This window comes from Sturnira hondurensis, unplaced genomic scaffold (assembly GCF_014824575.4).
Source record: "Sturnira hondurensis isolate 20B ecotype Veracruz unplaced genomic scaffold, ASM1482457v3 Scaffold0017082, whole genome shotgun sequence".
Lineage (NCBI taxonomy): Eukaryota > Metazoa > Chordata > Mammalia > Chiroptera > Phyllostomidae > Sturnira > Sturnira hondurensis.
In genome coordinates this window covers 373999-392219 of record NW_028089713.1, presented here as the reverse complement: position 1 = coordinate 392219, position 18221 = coordinate 373999, and the positions used below count along the sequence as shown (strand labels likewise).

The 18221-nt window shown below is 45.3% G+C and overlaps 1 protein-coding gene across 1 annotated transcript; it reads right to left on the bottom strand.

Moving 5' to 3' along the window:
• Positions 1–221: 221 nt before the first annotated feature.
• Positions 222–4664, bottom strand: IL10 (interleukin 10). The gene is made up of 5 exons (XM_037067174.1): positions 4440–4664; positions 3540–3599; positions 3113–3265; positions 2141–2206; positions 222–1044 (listed from the first exon to the last, which is right to left on the bottom strand). The coding sequence occupies exons 1-5, from the start codon at positions 4602–4604 to the stop codon at positions 952–954; spliced, it is 537 nt and encodes a 178-aa protein (XP_036923069.1). The 5' UTR covers positions 4605–4664; the 3' UTR covers positions 222–951.
• Positions 4665–18221: the final 13557 nt, after the last annotated feature.

Genomic DNA, 18221 nt, shown 5'->3' with positions numbered 1-18221 from the left:
GATTGAGTTTATGGAGAGACTATAGTGGTCTTCGATATTGGCTATTGAAGGGAGAATATCTCCTCCGACCCTGCTTGGATTTGGAGCCTTCCCTCTTTCTGGGAGAGGGTAGTTGGCATCTCACTCTGGAATGTAGAATTCACTCATCTATTCTCTTCTATCTTGGATACTTTGAGGGAATAATTTTAGTCAGACAGAAATCAACTGACACCATAACATGATTTTAATCAAACCCATTTATTTATTCAAAATTAAAATCTGCTACAAAGACAGACAAACAATGTAACATTCCCAGAGGAATTGAACTGCTTCTAGTTAAAACTGAGTTCTATTAGAACCAATTTTAGGTTGTTATAAATAACAAGCTGACCACAACTTTTAAAAATAAAGTGGTTGGGGAAAGAGGTCAGGGGAATCCCTTTGAGCCACTGGGATAGCAATCACCAAAGGGGCTCCCTAGTTTCTCTTCTTAAGAGGGTGAGATCTTTGTAACACTCTGGGAGCCCCAGGCCCAGTGACAAAAGAAATTAGAGGGAAGTCAGGGAAAACAGCTCAACAGCTACAAAATATGGTCAGGCTCTGAATGGAAGCTTCTGTTGGCTTCCCAAGAAACATTTTTTCATTATATAACTTACAATTTCTCTTAAAACACTCAAATACCATAAGGTGTTACCCTATGGAAACAGCTTAAACACAGGTGAAAATAATAAATATTGAAAAAATATAATATTGGGCTTCTTTCTAAATAGTTCACAGAGAAGCTCAGAAATAAATAGAAGTGGGAGTTGAGGTATCAGAGGTAATAAATATTCTAGGAGAGAGGTACTATGGGGTTCTCCAAGGAGCTGGTCCATCTCTCCTGGAACCCTGGATCTGATTCTGAAGATCTTTAATTTATTTCTTAGAGTCTAGTAGAGTCATCATCCTGGATGTTTTGTTCCTTAGGATGTTTCATTTTTTCATCTTCATTGTCATGTAGACTTCTATGTAGTTGATGAAGATGTCAAACTCACTCATGGCTTTGTAGACCCCTTTCTTTTCAAGCTGTGTGGGGAGATAAGAAATGTTTAGTGAAAACCTAATCTGAGTGAATGAGTAAAGTTGGCTTCTCACTTGGATGCTGTGACCCTGGGGCCTAGAAGCTGCACTTGACCCCTCAAGTTGGGAGGTGAAGGATGGGCCCAGAGAACTTGAGAATATGTCCAGCTGCTGTGAGAAAGGCTATGCATTGATGTGAGGCATGGCTAGCAGTGGGTGGCAAGAGGAACATCCAGTCTGCAAAGCACAGTCTTCAAAACGGTGCCTTTCCAACAGTTTTAAAGGTCATGTGCTCACATGATGCTTATTCAGAATTTGATGAAAAAACATTAGAGGAACCACTTTGAAAGCAGGACAGTGGGAAAGGAGAGAAAGGAGCCTCTTTTAGGTTTATTCCCTTCCACCAACAGATTGAGTAGGACTTGCCCAGCTGTTCTGGCCTATGTCAGGGGATTCATGTCCCCTGGTGTTGAAACCCTGCCCATGGTCTGTCCCCAGCCCCTGAAGAAGACACAGGCCACATGGCTTCTGGGAAATGGGATTTAAATGTTCACGAACAGTTGGAAGTGTGAAACCCCATTTGGTTTGAGAGTTGCCATTTTCAGGTATCTCAGGAGTTGTGAGTGGCAGATGGGAAGTGGGCGTGGACCAACTCTAGATAAGTGAGGATCCTGCTTCCTGCTCTGTCTGAGTTTTGGGGAATCTAGGATAAACCCTTGGGTGTGTTTGTGTGTGCACATTCACGTGTTGACTTCCTGCACGTGTGGCTTCGGCCTGGATTCCCAACAAGCTACTTTCTGTTTCCTTTGTCACTCTCCCCAGCACCTAGCTCAATGTGTTCACAGACTTGTTGGCTGGCTCAACCCACAGGCCTGCAAAGGCGGGGAGTAGTCATTTAGAAACCCCCAAAGAGACTTCACAGAAAACAAATATAACCGAGGCGGCAGATCCTCACTTGCTGAGGCGGTCACACCACCTGTCGGGTTCCCACAGTCCCTCCCAACGAAGAATAGGGACAACTGAGCATGTGCCAACTTCTGCCCCTTGGGGAGTGGTCAGAGGTCCTGTTCCCCAAACCCTCCCTGCCACCATTCAAGCTTACCTTACTAAAGGCACTCTTTACTTGCTCCACTGCTTTGCTCTTGTTTTCACAGGGCAGAAAGCGATGCTGTGGAAGAAAAGAGAAAGTGTTAAAGATTCTGGCTCCCAGCTTCTGAGTCCATAGCACTTGAGGGAAAAGCTGGTGGAAAGAAGTAGGGGCCAAACTTGTCCTGAATGCCTTCCTCTGTCCAACCCTACCTCTCATTCTTCCCCTCCAGACAGAGAAGAAATGTAGCCCAGGAGCCATTCTGAAATGTTTACAAGGCTTGCTGAAAGCCCAGGTCTTGGAGATTCCTCCCCTGCCATGCACAGTGCTGCCTAGATGCTGAGCCAGCCTTTTTGACCTTTCCTGCTTCTCTGTCCTGTCCCTACCCTCAGTCCCAGACACTGAAGACCATTTCTAAGTCCCTGAGAAACAGAGACACTCTCAGCTATGTGGACTGAACACGTTGAATAGTCTTATCTTACAAATAGAGACCCAAATATGCTGATCTTCCATTATCTGCAAGAGAACCAAGGAAACCACTGATGACGGTAACATTTCAGTTGGAGAAACAGATTATCCTGGGGACTTGTTCACAGACACCAACCTCAGGGCCCTTCTAAAGAACCAGGGAATATCCTGTCAGTATGCTTTCAAAAGGTTCAGAATAAGAAAGAAGTGAAATTTCCTTCCCCGGGATCCTCAGGTCCTGTCTCCTCAAGGGACAAGGGAGCCCTGAGGAAAGCTCTGGGCCCATTTCATACAGAGACAGGGGAGTACTTAATAAACCACAAATGACTCACAAATAACAGGAAAGCTGTTTGCAAATCTTCACATGTAAATGCCTAGCAGCCACCCCACCCCCTGCTCAGAGAGAAATGAGTGGGCTCCTGCCACTCTGCGTGCCTGGGTGTGAGTGATGTGAGGGCATGAGGCAGTGTTCTGGAGTTTCTGAAAAGCCGAAAGGGAGAGAACTAGCCCGCTACTCACACAGCGCCGCAGCCTCAGCCTGAGTGTCTTCAGCTTTTCCCCCAGAGAGTTCACGTGTTCCTTGATGTCTGGGCCCTGGCTCTCAGCCTGGGGCATCACCTCTTCCAGGTAAAACTGGATCATCTCTGACAAGGCTTGGCATCCCAGGTAACCCTAAGGGTAGAAGCATGGGGTGGCGGTTGTGAATGGGAGAAAGGGCTGCTGCTACTAGCTGGAGAGGATGGCTTTGTTCCCAAGGACATCTCTTTACCACCCGCCTCCCCTCAGGACTGAGCCCTTGTAACACTCTGGTTGGCCTTGTGCTGAGTTAAGATCTTCCCACTTCTCCTTTTCAAGAGAAGAAAGCAGACCCAGCTCTCTACGGGTGTGAGGCAGAGCCTCACTTCTCCTAGTCAGGGGTCACACTCGCCCACCCACCCGCTCTCACCTTAAAGTCTTCCAGCAAGGACCCATTCAACAGCATGCTGTCCAGCTGGTCATTCATTTGCTGCAAGAAGAACAACATGAGACTAAACCTGAGGTTTGGGGAAATACCTGAAACAAATGTTCTTTATAATAGAGCTTTTGATATTTAATCAATGCAGCCCAGGTTCAAAACTGGAGCGTTTTCAAAATGAGGCATTCTGCAGTGCTGGAACCCTTAGTTAAATCAGGTCCTCTCGCTCAGGATCAAATTATTTAAAACAATCTGCCTAATTTTGAAGCCAAGGCAGAAGCTCAACTCGTCCCAGTCCTCCTCCTGCAGAGACATCCGGTTTGGAGAAGTAACCCAGGTCAGGCTTTCAGCGCTTTCTCCTGTCTCCCTGCCCCCACCCCGGTCCTGCTCTCACCGGCTGCAGCTTTCTGGGCTCTCCGGGAATGGGAGGCATCTCCTCACACAGGATGCCCCCTGCATGGCACTTCCCCAACTGGCAGCCTTTCAGATTCTGGGTACTGCTCTTAGCAGAGGTAATTTATATTTTGCTGCCAGAGGTTGTGGGCAGCATCTTCACCCTCAGTCACCCACTTCTTGATTTCTCCCAGCTAATGAAGCATTGAACTCCAGCAGAATCTTGTAAAAAGTTTCTGAGCACAGGAGAGAGAGAGAGTGCTTTTACCTCGTAGGCAGCTTTTAACCTGCGTGCACATTTGGTGCATCATCCAGGCTTAGCTTAAATCACTGAACCCATAGTTGATGTGTGTGTGTGTGGGGGTCTCTTAAGAATTTAACTTTGGAGGCAATGAATGCTGGGGACGGAGGAGAACAGGAAGGAGTGTTCTTGCAGCTCTAGCAGAATGCCTAGTTCAGGTGGTCTTAGGGAGGAAGGACAGGGGGCATCATACTCACAAAGAAAGTCTTCACCATGCTGAAGGCAGCGCGGAGCTCTCGAAGCATGTTGGGCAGATTGGCTGGGAAGTCACTGCAGTTGTTCTCAGATAGCCTGCTCTGGTCTTGGCTGGCCCCCACCCCAGCCAGGAAGACCAGGCAACAGAGAAGTGCTGAGCTGGGCATGGTGGGGCTCTGCCTCTTGTGAGTCGGGCTTGTGGTTTGGTTTTGCAAGAGCAAGGCCCTGATGTGTAGACCTTCACCTACTGTGTCCCCTTTTATATTGTCCCCATTGATAAAAAACCCCCACGTTTCCTGACTAAAGCTCCTCCTCCCTTCTGTAGACCACTCTTTGCATTCGATGAACTTCGTTAAGTGCTAATTTGTTTTTTGCATTGTAAGCAAAAAGGATAATTGAATAACTTCTGCATTACAGCTATTTTTAGAATTAGCTACCTCTTTTAAAATATTTTTTCAGCTTCTCTTAATAAAAAAAAAGTTGATTTCCTGAGATGGACAGCTGTTCTGTGCGCAGAAGCCCACAGTTGTGAGTTCCCTTCACGTGCTCCTAGGTCATAGTGACGTGAACAAATTGGCCATTCCAGAGTATACTGAGGTTGAGAAAGAATTGGATCCCTTTTTAACCTGGGGTGAATACTCAGGGCTTCTCCTTGCTGAATTAGGCAGTCACCTCAACTCTCTGGGCCTTTAAATTTCCTGAGTGAAAGCTGCCTTCTGCTTCTCTCATTTTCTGTTCCAAGGCTGCCCCTTGAAGATGTTGGCTTCCTACAGGATGGAAAGGGGCATGGGGTGAGCTTCAGGCTTCTTCTCTGGCTCTGGGTTCTCTGAGACACTCGGGACCCCATCTCCACCTCCTCGGCTGTCCCAAGACTCGGGGGGAAGTTAGTAAGAGTAGTTCATTCTTATCGTAAGTTTGGTAACTGCCAGCCACCATGACCCTTATCACCTCCATTTTCTAGTGAGCAGGCTGGGGCCAGAGGTGTTAAGTAACCAGCACAAAGTTACATGAGTGCTAAGTGAGGGTGACAGAGTTTGCACCCAGGCTGGCCCGACACTGGCACCACCGATGCTCCTCACTCTGCTCTACACGCTTCCCAATGTGTGGAATGAAACGATTGGATTAGAGGCTTTCAGCTTTCTTTTAGTTGTAGCTTCTGTGACTGGAGACTTAAGCTTGAAAGAGGGGGAGGAAGAAGTAGAAATAATACAGAAAATAAGTCAGGATTCCGTGAAGGTGGGCTTGCAGGCCTCTTTCTTTTCTTTTACCTATTTCTTCTCTCCTTTCCCAAAGAAGCCTTTGTTGTCTTGCATTTGGACCTGTGAATGTATGTGCATGTGTGTGTGTGTGGGGTGGGGGGGCGGGGGTGGGCACAGCAGCCAGAGGTAATGAGGCACATTACTCTTCCTCTGGTTAGGAAAGACCAGAGCAGTGACATATTTCTTCAGGTCTCTGGGAAGTCTCTGGGGGGCTTTTGTACCCTGACCTCCTCCTACCACAGGGGCTTCTTCCACCAGTGAAGACAGTAATAGGGAGAACACTGACCTGGGATTGAGGGCTGTAGGCCTGGGCTCTGTCCTGGTTCTGTCACTCTTTAAATCCGGGGCACGTCTCTTGACTTCTCTGTGTCTGTTTTCTGTCTGTCCCAGGGGGCAACAATATGGCCTTGGGCCTCACGTGGGATGGGGCTTGGGGAACTAACAATTGGACCAGGATGTAGGGCATCTTTTGCTTTCTATTATTTCCTTGCCCCCCTGCATCAGTAGTGGGACACCTTGAACGGTGCTGGGTTCTGAGCTTGCCACATCAGAGAAGGAGCTGTTTTAGAAAAGTGTAATGGACACACTAGGGTCAGGATGGAATGAGTAGGAGGGAGAAGCAAGAGGGCCCACCCTGTAATGGTACCTTGTAAGTCAGAATCAAGGGACTACAACCTCTCCTCTCAATCCTTTGGGGAATGTTACTATAGAAACTTAAGGGAGTCATGAAGGGAGAAAGAGCCTTTTGGAGACAGGAGTGGTGCTAACACAGGAATTGCTTCTCCTGCCAGATGTGAACTGGGCTTAGGAGGACTTTGTTTTATAACCAGGAAACAGAGAGGAGCCAGGAGCCGGGTCTTGCATCCTTTCTTCCCTTCTTTGCTCTTGGCTCCTGGGTTTTCTGGTCTGGGTCTGCTTTAGCCCATAAGGCTGACCCCTATCTGAGCTGAGTGTTCCAAGTGCAGATTTAATGTAGCAGAGCAGATAGGGTGGGGAACCTGAACAAGGGCAAGGCTCTGAAGTTCTCCCCAATACAGGCAGCATGGACCCCTCTAACTTTTGTTAGCCACCATGCCCTGTGCTTTCCTCCACTACTAAACCTATAAGCCTACAGCTATCATCCATGTCCACACCTTGTCTCCTCACATCAGCTATGAGGTCCCTGAAGCAGGATGTTGCTTTATTATCCTGTGTATACATTGTGCTGAGCACAGGGTCTGACCCATGGTAGGTGCCAGGTACACAGCTTCTTCTTTATTATATTAGGATGGGAATAGCACAGTTTCCTGGGAACCTTGGCTAGGGCTGGAGGAAGAATGCTAAGGAGGCTGGTCTGCACACAGGCAAGGACTCAGAGGGATGGGGGAGCAACTTAGGGAGGCAAGAAGCATCTCTTTCACTTTCTTATGATTTGAGATATATACATACATATACATATATATACATGTAATCCCATGCACAAGATGGCAGGGAGGAGGCAAATGGGCAAAAATCATTTCTATCTTTCTTTAATCCATAAGCCATTTGTTGAATAGTTGATGCTTTCTCCCTTGATTTGAAATCATTTTCCTCTCTTATTTAAGAATTTCAGAATCTAGTTGGTCAGAGATAACCATAGGCAAATTTTGTGACATATTTTCTTAATTAACAAATAGAGGTAACAATATATTCCCTATCAACATATCTCATAGGATGAATGTCAAGCTGATACCAGAGAATAGGGATGAATATTTTGGGAAAAATTGAGACCCTTTTCTTTCATATTGATAAAACAAGGAGAACAATAAAAATAGGAGTCATCCTGTTTCTCAAGGCCGTGAAGATAATCTCTTTATTGAAAAAGTCCTTAGGGTTTATTAAGCCCCAGACTCATGGGTCACTTCTGAGCAATAAATGTTGACACTCTGCGTGTTAGGAGATCTGAGTTTGGGCTTTAGTCCAAGGGAAGTACTGAAGGGAAGAGCCTGTGTAGGGAAGGAAGTGACAGAGGAGGACGTATGGATGGAAGGAGTGTCAGTCTGGGCACCGCTGACCTTGAGGATTTCAAGAGGATATAAAAGCCACTCAGCAAATTGTGAGCTCCTTGGGATTAAATGGTCAGAGTCCAAATTTCCCTCAAATCCAGATGCACAGGGGGTATCTAATATATGCTTATTAAATTGAATTTAAATGAATTTTTCACTGGGAGCTTACTGGAAAATAAGAGGAAGGTTGTGGGAGGAAAAAAGATTTCTTCTCTTCCACCCCTGCTCTAAAATATTACCTAATTTTGGTATTCATCTGCAAATGAAAAAAAATCTTACTAAATAAGCATGGCTTTAAAAAGCAAGGAATATATATATATATATATATATATATATGAATATTCCTATTCCTAATAGGAATATATATAAAGCAAGGAATATATATATATATATTGTCTAACCCAACAAGAAGTCCAGAGGTAGGTAGTCCGAGGCTGGGACAGCTCTCACATGCCACCTACGAGCTGCTTTTTCTGCCTCCCTGCTCTGCTATTCATTGCTGCAAGATGTCAGGGAAAAGGGTCATGGGAAAAGTCCAAAGGTCCAAAGGCATATCAGCCTAGGAGATCCTAATATGCTTTCTCAAAAGTTCTACTCAGTGAGTTTCACTGGTTCTGCTGCAGAGGAGTCTAGGCATACAAGAACTGCCAGTGTGTGTGTGTGTGTGTGTGTGTGTGTGTGTGTGTGTGAATACATTTTGGAGGGTCTTATTTACAGTGCACTAAATCTTGTAAAGAGTCACCTCCCATTTACCCTCAGCAAAATGACAGCCTTCTTGGTGTAGTTGCCCTGCCCCTTGAGCAATTCCGCAACTCAGACCCAAATGTGGGGAAAGTCCTGTGGTCTGCACTGGAGCCTCGAAAGGAAGGCTAAGGAATCTGGGTTTGCTGGACTTGGGCTTCAGCCAGTTTACCTGCTCACAGGGTCATGTGAGGGGGAACAGACAGGTTCATTTGGCAGGCAGAGAAGGTGGAATGGTGGCTTCCTAGGGCAATGGGATCACTGTCCTGATGAAGAATCCCCTTGGGGACTGGCTCCTGCTCACCCATTAGGAGTTACTACTTCACAGCGGGCTAATAGCGGGACTTTCATTTCTTCTTATCTAGGACATGTAGTGCATGCAAGTAGTTCCTCAGCTTGAAATTTCGAGTATTCCCTTGAATAACCTTTCTTAGCTCCCCAGTCAGAGACTTCCTCAGTGGCTGTGCTGCAACAGGCCTGGTCAACCCACCAAGTCTGGCATGACACCCCCAAGCGTGACTGGGAGGGGGCCCAAAGGGCAGGGATCTGTGCCCCAGTCCTGTTCTGGGCTCTTCTGACTTTGGTCTTGTGCCTGGGGTGCTTTATAGTGAAGGCCTGATGGGTTGAAGGAGCTGAGCTGGGGCTGACCGCTTGGCCCTGTAAAGCAAAGTGTATGTCAACCTGACTGGGTGCTCTTCCGAGGCTCATGCAGGCAGATGAGGCAGACACTGTAAACCACAGCGGAAAGGCTGCTCTCTGGACAGCCAGTGTGGAATTCCCCTCTGCGCAATGAGGAGAATCAAGCAATTTGGATTTTCCTTAGGACACACTGTGATCTGTATGTAACTTGTCATATGAGACATTTGGTTTACTGGGGCCAGGATGCTGGGCATTGGAAGTCTCCTGCTACCCAGAGGTGATAGCTGTTTTGCTCTGTTTGCATGACAACCTGGGATAGCCAATGGGTTTCTGCACCTGGGGTACAAGTGGCTCCAGTGCCGTTAGTCTGATGGGATTGAATTTACTCAAATCTTCTCTGGATGGCTGACACCTCAAACTCGGCACATCTGAATAGAACTAACTGGCTTTGTGACCCTGAGACTTGTGTGGTCACACAGAGTCCCACACTTGGAAAATCCCTGCCCTTGCCCTGCTGCCACTATCTTGAAATTCTTATAATTTTTGAACAACAAGCTTCACCTTTTCATTGCCCTGGGACCACCCTAGTTTATGTAGTTTTTTCTCATTATGAGACTAAACTCCTCATCTTCTTTCTCCGATCTCACCTTCATCCACTCTTCCTTAATCAGTAAATGGCACTACCATCTAACCCATTATACAAGCCAGAGATGTAGAAATAACTTGCTGGTTTCTCCTTCTCTCTTGCCAACTTATATGCAATCTATTTCCACGTCCTCCAGATGTTTCTTCACAAACATCTTTGTAATATGCTTATTTCTCTCAGTTTCCATCATCATCAATTGTCTGGTTCAAGCTACCATTTTATCTCTTCTGGGCTCCAAAATAAAGGCTAATTGATATTCTAATATCCGCTCTCCAAACTCTTTTTCACTTTTTAGCCAGAGTGATTATTTCCAGACACTAACGTCCTCCCCTCCCCACTTAACCCTCCAGTGGCTGCCACTTGTCCTTTCTGGGTAAGGTTCCCTTTCCAACCTTAGAATATGTGCAGACGAAAAAGAGTTTCTACTGCATTTGCCTCTGAGACATAACTGCAGAGGTGTTAAAAGACATGGTTTGGCATGGCCTCCCACCACAATACCCCTGAAGCACCATCTCCTTCAAGAAACTTTATTCAAGAGAACAGCAAGTTGAGTACTTCATCTTGTTTATTCTGATCTTTATCTTTACAATGTACCCCTAACTCTGACTCAACCAGACTCTTTGTGTTTTTAAAATTGATTGTAGAGAGAGAAGAAAGGGGATGGCAGGGGAGAGAGAGAGTCATCAATTTGTTGTTCCACTTATTTATGCATTCTTGATTGATTCTTGTATGTGCCCTGACTGGGGAATTGAACCTGCAACCTTGGTGTATCAGGATGCTGTTCTAACCAACTGAGCTACCTGGCCAGGGCCCATACCCCTTGTGTTTTTAATGTGTGCTTTAGACACACATATACATTACATGGGAAGAGCCAGATGCTCCCTCATTCTGGACTCATGCTACTTCTGCTGTGACTATGTCATTTACATGTCACCCTTAGGTCATAAATTCCCAGGGAGGGAGTGGCAGTGTGCCGCTATGTCCAGTGTGGTCCTAGATTCTCTAAGTCATTAGGGTTCAGAACTCTTTACATTCTTAAAAATTGTTGAAGAGCTTTTACTTATGTGAGTTATATCTACCAAGTTATATTAGAAACTGAAAATGAGAAATTAAAAACATGTCTATTTATGACATTTTGAAGTAATAATATTAAAAATCCATTACATGTTAACACAAACAACATAATTTTTATGAGAAATAGCTGTATTTTCCAAGTCAGAACACATTTAGTGAGAAGAATGACATTGACATTTGTTCCAAACCTCTGTAAGTATCTGCTTTAATAGAAGAACTTGTATTTTTACATTTGCTTCTACACTCAGTGTGTTGTGATATGTTGTTGTGGTTGAAGTATATAAAGAAAATCCAGCCTCACATTACACAAATATATAGTTGGAAAAGGGAGGACCTCTCAGGGGTCCTTGGACCACCCTTTAAAAATCTCTGGCCTAAGTGTTTAACAAAAATCTCTGAGTGCAGATGAGTAGGAGGAGGGTGATCAAAGTTTGGCCTCAGAGGAAGGGGTGAGAGATACAACCAAGGGCACCTGGTCTGCATGGAGAAGGGAGGAGCCCAGTGCCTCACTGCTGTCTTCTTTATTCAGAGTTTCCAAACAGCCAGTACGGTCCTTAAAGCGCTGCCACCCTGTGTGCATCAAGTATGTCATGGAAGCCGAAGTGCTTCCTCACACGCAGTGTTTGTGGTTTCAAGTCAGAAACCATGCGATTTTGGGGGCTGATGTACCATGTTGTACCTGTTACTGTAAACCCCCTTCTCCAAGGGGCCCCAGGCCTCTGACCGGTTGAGGTGCTGTGTGCGATCAGGCGGCACAGGGATATTGGAGGGACTCTACTGCGAGCTTATTTTGGGTTCCACTTTTCACTTCCACTTTTAATTCTTCTCTGTATTTTTCTCTCTCTCCTTCAGTTCTGACACAAAGTTAAAAAACTCTGCTTTCTCTTTGGTTAGGCTTGTACTTTCTCAGTTTTCAGAATAACCTGTGAAATAACATTCGACATTTCCCAGTCCAACTTCCAGGATTTAGCCAATCAAATGAGTACAATTTGTTTTTTATTCTCTTCTCACCTCATGCAAAATAGAGTGGCATATGCAGTTAGGGGCTGTTATTGATCTGCCTAGTTTAGAAATGACTGATAAGGTGGGCACTGTTTTAGGAACTGGGCTGCACATTTTGTAGTCGTATTAAACCTTAATCCTTGTTACCCTTTTGACTGTGGGAGACTCCCTATGGAATGAGTGGAAAGAGAACCTCTATTTTTCCAGAGCTGGACTAAGAACTCCTGAGGCCCTAAAATGATTTAACCTTTTAATGCAGTTGAAAATAACACACCACTAAACTATAAGATAAGTTTAAGGAAGTCCAACAAGTTTTGGCTACATTTGATGATTACATCAATGCTTTTAAAAATATTGTTTTTTTCAAAAAGTTGAAGAGAATTTGTTTGATCCTTGGCTTTTGGGTGATCTGGGACTGTTGTTGGTAGTAGTAAGGTCAGAAACATCATGCAGGAGGTTAGATATAAATTGGTATCAAAGAGTCGATTGATTGATTTCATGAAAGAGTGGCTAAGAATTGCGCACCGAAGCCTCTTTTGCAGCCGACCTCAGAGACATTTGACAGCAAAGGCTAGATCTCTGATAGCAAAGCACTCATCTTCCCCACTTTGCGAACACTCCCCCCACTCTGGGTCCAAGTGTTCAGTTCCTGCAAAGTGTACCATGTGCCCTGCTTTGGGGCTGATCTTTGCAGAAGAGTGTGGTGGTTAAATGTGTGGGCCCTGGGTTCAGACTAAATTTGCAGCCCAGCCCTTCCCCTCACAACTGGTGTGACCCTGGACAATTTTCTGAACACTCCTATGATGGAGTGTCTATGGTTGGAGCTGATGACTCCTGCTGTTGCTGTTATGGACCAGGTGAGTTCCTGGCCCCTAACAAGCTGTCAAGACATCTGAGTTGTGGTTGCTAATCCTTTTGTGTGGTAATACTCAGCTGCTATAGAACTGATGTATCTCCTTGTGGACCTGAAGACTTGGAACACAACAGGATCTCAACCCCAATATTCTGAGGATGTTGCAGGAGGCCAGGGGCAAGTGGGGGTGTGGTCAATCCCACAGTAGAAAGAGCTCTGGCTTAGGTGTCTAAAATAACAGTAATCAGACCTGGACCTTCCACTGTGAGATCCTGAAAACATTCTTTCCCATCCTTCAGCCTTCCTTTTTGCATGTGCAAGCAGGAGATTTGACAGTTACTTTTCTAAGATACTTTCCAAATCTAACATCCCAGACTTTTGTTATTCCCCTAAGTCCTCTCCCAACCCTGCCCCATCTGTTCTCTTTGGCAGAACTTGGGTGGCACGGTGTGGTTCTGATGCATACTTTCCCTCTCTGCCAAATCCATTAGGTCAGCACGACTGCAGGCTCCTTCAGTCACTTCCAGTTCACAACTTCTGCCCCGCTGAAGTGCCATTCTGTAAGAGGAACAAAACCTTTTCCTCAGGCAGTTTGCGTGTGTTCACCTGTATTTCCTTCTTGCAATCCTGGCCCCTCATGTTCTTGAGGTTGCAGTTTCATTGTGAGTCAGGCCTGCTGAGAGCAGTGGAAATCAGAGGGCCTCCGCTTGCTGGGAGGACGTGATGCTGCCTTTTCCTCAAGAGCACAGGCCTGGGGGTGGCGGCGTGTGGGAGGGAGGTGATCACCTTCCGGAAGTGGATTTCTCACATTGACTGTCCTGGGAGGAAAGAATATTACTGGAAAGCCCTAGAGATCGCTTCACATCTCTTTCAGAAGGGCCTTCATTTCTTAAGAAATGATCCACACCATGTGGTAAAATGTCTGTCGTTTTAATGTCTGCTGCGAGGCAGGCCAGTGCCCGGGAGGAAGCCCCAATTTAGAAATGCCTGTTTTCTGTAGCTGAGAGGAGCATCTATTGCTTCTTTTTTACCCTTCTGAGGTAAGGAACTTTTTACCTCAGGATTCTGTTTCTGAGAAATCCTTGATGAAGTAGCCAGTAACTTCTAGTGAGCCATTGAGCTCTATTTAGAGTTGCTGAAGAAGCAATGAGGAAGAAGCAGCAGCCCCTTAGGTGTGCTGACCCCAGAGGCTAAGTTCCATGGTGGACCGGTCATGAGCTAAGACAGCTGGGAAGGAGAGTATGTCAAGCCTGGCAGAAGGCAGGGGTTTCAGCGGGGTGGGGGAAGGTCTCCTCAGAGGGGAAAGTAAACAAGAACTTCTTAGCGAGGGGTCTCAGGGAGAGGGAGTAGAGCGTGATAGGTGGTGATCCAAAACAACTTTGTCTATTTCAAATGTTGCCTAAGACAGATTGTATGTCCAGTAGGAGAAAGAAACTCTCCTTCGTAAATCTTGTAGACCTCAGCTCCCATGAATCTGAACTGAGTTTGGTGCTATTTATAGCATAACTCAGTTAAATTGTAATTAGGAAAAACCAGAATTTATGAAATAAACTTCTATGGTGACATTATTTCAGGTTCCAGAAAAGTGACTCACAACCGTCTGTGTGTAGGTTGAAGCTACCTGCACTGCAGTGTACAAACATGTATCTAGTCAAGGGGGCTGCATGATTCAGCTGTGTGTTGCGAAGTGGGGGATAGGGACGTGGGGCTGGCAGTGGATGGGGAAGGAGACTAGGACATCCTTAGCTGGTGTCATGGGCAAACTGGCCTTTGTTGCAGCTCTGCCACTGGAATCCAGAACCCCATGTACACCTCCACCAAGGAAACCCTATCTATGTGTGAGATGGAGTAAGTACTAATACCCATCTCCTGGTGATGAACAGAAAACAGGATGAAATGCATGTCACAATGTCTGGCCCACGGTGAGTACTCAATGACTACTATTACCTGGAAATGTGTTTCTTATGCTATATAACTATGCTACAGTTTTTATAACTACCACAGCCACTACTATCAGAACAGCTATGACTATTGATACTATAATTTCGCTTTCCCTTCTGAGCCTCCTGTAACAACTTTGAACATCCAAAGAATGGTGCAAGTGGAGGAAGAGTTGAGATCACCACTGAGTCCTTCCTGTGGAGGTGAGGCTACAGGGGACCAATAAGGCAGGGACCTTGATGAAGGCAGATGAGATGGGGAGCAGCATGCAGGAGCTTCTGGTCACCATGACTACAGCGGAGGCTTCTGTTTCATTTCACGTAAAATCAGAGGGCTTTAGAGTAAATTGGAGGGGAGGAGGAGGAGCTGGGTTGCAGCAGGAGGCCACCTGGAGCCAGAGCTTGCTCTCCTATAGGCTGTAGTGTTAGGAATGTTGAGGTTGAGGCCCACTGGAGTCAGTGCAACAGAGATCTGGGTCTTCAGAAATGGTGGGAAGGGGGTCAAGTTCTTCTTATCGACTCCACTGTAGTCCCTTGATCTTTTTGCCCTAGCCTAGTTAAGGGCCAGTGGAGGTTCAGCTGTTGCTGGTAGTTACTACCATTACCATTCTAAGGACAATAAACTTAATTCTTTATGTGGTTGTTCCCTTCAACCCCAGGCAGCCAGCAAATGGATGCATACTTTTTTTTATCCTCACCCAAGGACATGCTTATTAATTTCAGAGAGAAGGGAAAGAAAGAAGAGAGAAAGGAGAGATAAAGGGAGAGAAACAACAATCGGTTGCCTCTTGTTAGTGCCACAGCCAGGGACCTCATATATGGTCCCCAACTGGGGACTGAACCCGCAACCTAGCCATGTGTGCTGACTGGGAATCAAACTCCTGACTTTTCAGTTTATGGGACAACACTCCAATGAAGTGAGCCACACCAGCCAGGGCTAGAATGCATCTTGCAACCAGGTTAGATGTCTCTAGACCACAGGCTTACCTGTCTTTTGAATGCACCAGTTTCATCACCAACCCACCACATGCATGAAACTTGAATGGCTGCCCAGTGCCTTCAACGGAACCTGAGCTTTGCATTCACACTCCCAAATACCTTCGCAGCCTTCTTTCCCACAAAATTTCTACACAAGGTCTCTGGCCAACTTGGGGGCTCTCATCTGTTGTCAGATGATGCCCTGTTCTCTTACAACTCCTCGCTTCCATTTGGCTTCATTGGCCTGAAATGACTGCATTCACCCTTTCCCCTTCCATCCAACAGAACTCTTCAGTGCCACCTCTCCTGTGAGCCTTTGTTTACCAATCTGATATCACTAAGTTTTTTTTCTCTCTTTTAAAAAATCCTTCAGTGCTTACGATTATACTTGGCTGCACTTGGTGGGCACCACCTAGAGTTGTGAAGCATCTTTTTCTGGGTATGTATTTGTGTGTGTGCACACATGTGCATGTGTGTGTGTTTCATCTTTGGGGACTGGACCTATGTTTAACATATGCTAGGGAGAAAGAGGAGATACAGTCTAACTCTGTGTAAACATTTTATTCATTTTGGCTACCATGTAGGTTTAACATTCTCAAATGGTAGAGATCTAGGCCCAGGAAAAGGAGACCTGTTTTAGTTTTAGTCTTTTTTTCTGTGTGATTATGAGGAGGTGTTTCACCTTCAGTGAGCCTAAGCTTTCAGTCTCTGTGAAATGGGGACTCCTCACTTCTTTTTCCTCCCTTGCAGATGATCAAAGAGGCTTGTCAATAGGTTGAAATGCTTTAAGGCTACAAAATAGCTCATGGCATGAAAGAGTTAGCTCCTTTGTGGTCTTTTCTTGACTCAGGCATGGAGGCCCTGGTGGTTTTTCCTAGAACCAGCAGAAGGAGTAGAATCCAGGACTTTCTGCTTGCTAACCATGCCACAAACCACTAAGCCACATCTTTTCCCTGGGCTCTATTCTTCCCACTGTCCCATGTGGTGCTGTCTGTCAGGCCTCCCTATCCTTTCATCCAATCATCTTACAGCCATGGGATCTGAGTTTTTCAGAAATCTTCCTTCTAAAATCCCCCTCTGCTCAGGATTCATGGGACCCTGCAGACCTTCCTTCCTTCCTGTGGCATGGCTGGGAAAACACACTGGTGTGCAGACCTCTTATTCATCTTCTCAATCAGGAGATGTGAGCTTAAGCAATGATCTGTTGTGTGAGTGTGTGCTTGTGTATATGAGGAGGTACGTGACTCTTTAGAGCTCTTCTATGACTAACTGATGCCAGCTATCTGCTACCATATAGTGTGTGCCTACGGTGTGCCATGGACTTGACAAGGTCTGACCCAAGTATCCATGAACCCTTGCTCATGCCCATACCCAAGTACTCCCTGGCTTAATTGGTTTTCCTTTACCTCTCTGATCTCTCACTATGTTCTAGGCACTTTATATTATTTCAATTTGAGTTTTACAACAACCTCAATAGTTTATACAATTATTGATTCTATTTTACAGTTAAATGAGGTTCAAGTAACTCACCCAACTCATACAGTTATTGAAGCAGATTTGACCCCAAAACTTACACGTTTAAAAGACCTATATGTGCCCTGGCCAGTGTGGCTTAGTTGGTTAGAATGTTGTCCTGTAAACTGAAAAGTTACGAGTTCTATACCTAGTCGATCCTCTGTTGGGGTGCGTACAGGAGGCAACCAATCAATGTTTCTCTCTCACATTGATGTACCTCTCTCTCTCCTTTCTTTTCTTTGTAAAATCAATGAAAAAGTGTCCTCAAGTGAGGGGAAAAATCCTATATGTTTACTTTCTTATATGTGTAAATTCTTCTTAAGAATTTTCTCAAAACCACCATACTTACTCATTGAACTTTTTTGGAAGCTACAAAACTACTTCTCTACATTGCTTCTAAACCTTATTTGCCACCCATTGCACCCATTTCCCCCAATCCATTGCTTCAGAAAACATTGCCCATGCACTCATATCCTCTAAAAGCATCTTTCAGGAAACTGTCCTAGATTTCAGTAAGCCCTAGACATAGGAAATGAGCCTGTTTAAACCCAAAGGGCAATAATCTATGAATCTTCCCACTTTAACCCTTACACAGGAGGCTTAAAAAATTTAACAAAAGAAGCTAAGTAGGAGTCATTTGATCTAGGTTCTTGCTTACAAGACATGACTAAACAATCTGGGGCCAATTCTTGTATATTCTTTTCCTGAAGCCTTTTTGAAAAGATTCCATGGTGTCTAATGATCCTAGTGGTCAGAATTTTCTTTTTTATTCCAACAAAACCCCTCTCCTTCTTTAGCCTGTTGCTAACTCCATGGAACACCAGGAGTTTCGGGTAATCAAAATCTTCTTGCCTTGTCCTGGTAAGTAGAAATTATACAAACAATTTCCATGTGTCCAAGGTGTCAAAGCTTACAAAGTACTCTCACATGTGTCATTCAGTCCTCCCAGTCTCCCTAAGAGACAAGAAGGTCAGAGTTCTTGTGGTTTTACAGATGAAGAAACTGAGGTTTAGAGAGGTTAGCTGGGTGCTCAAAGTCAGGTAGGAGAATGTGTGGGGTTAGGACTTGACTCCAAGAACTTAGTTATTAGAGTAAGGAGGAATTTTGGAGTTT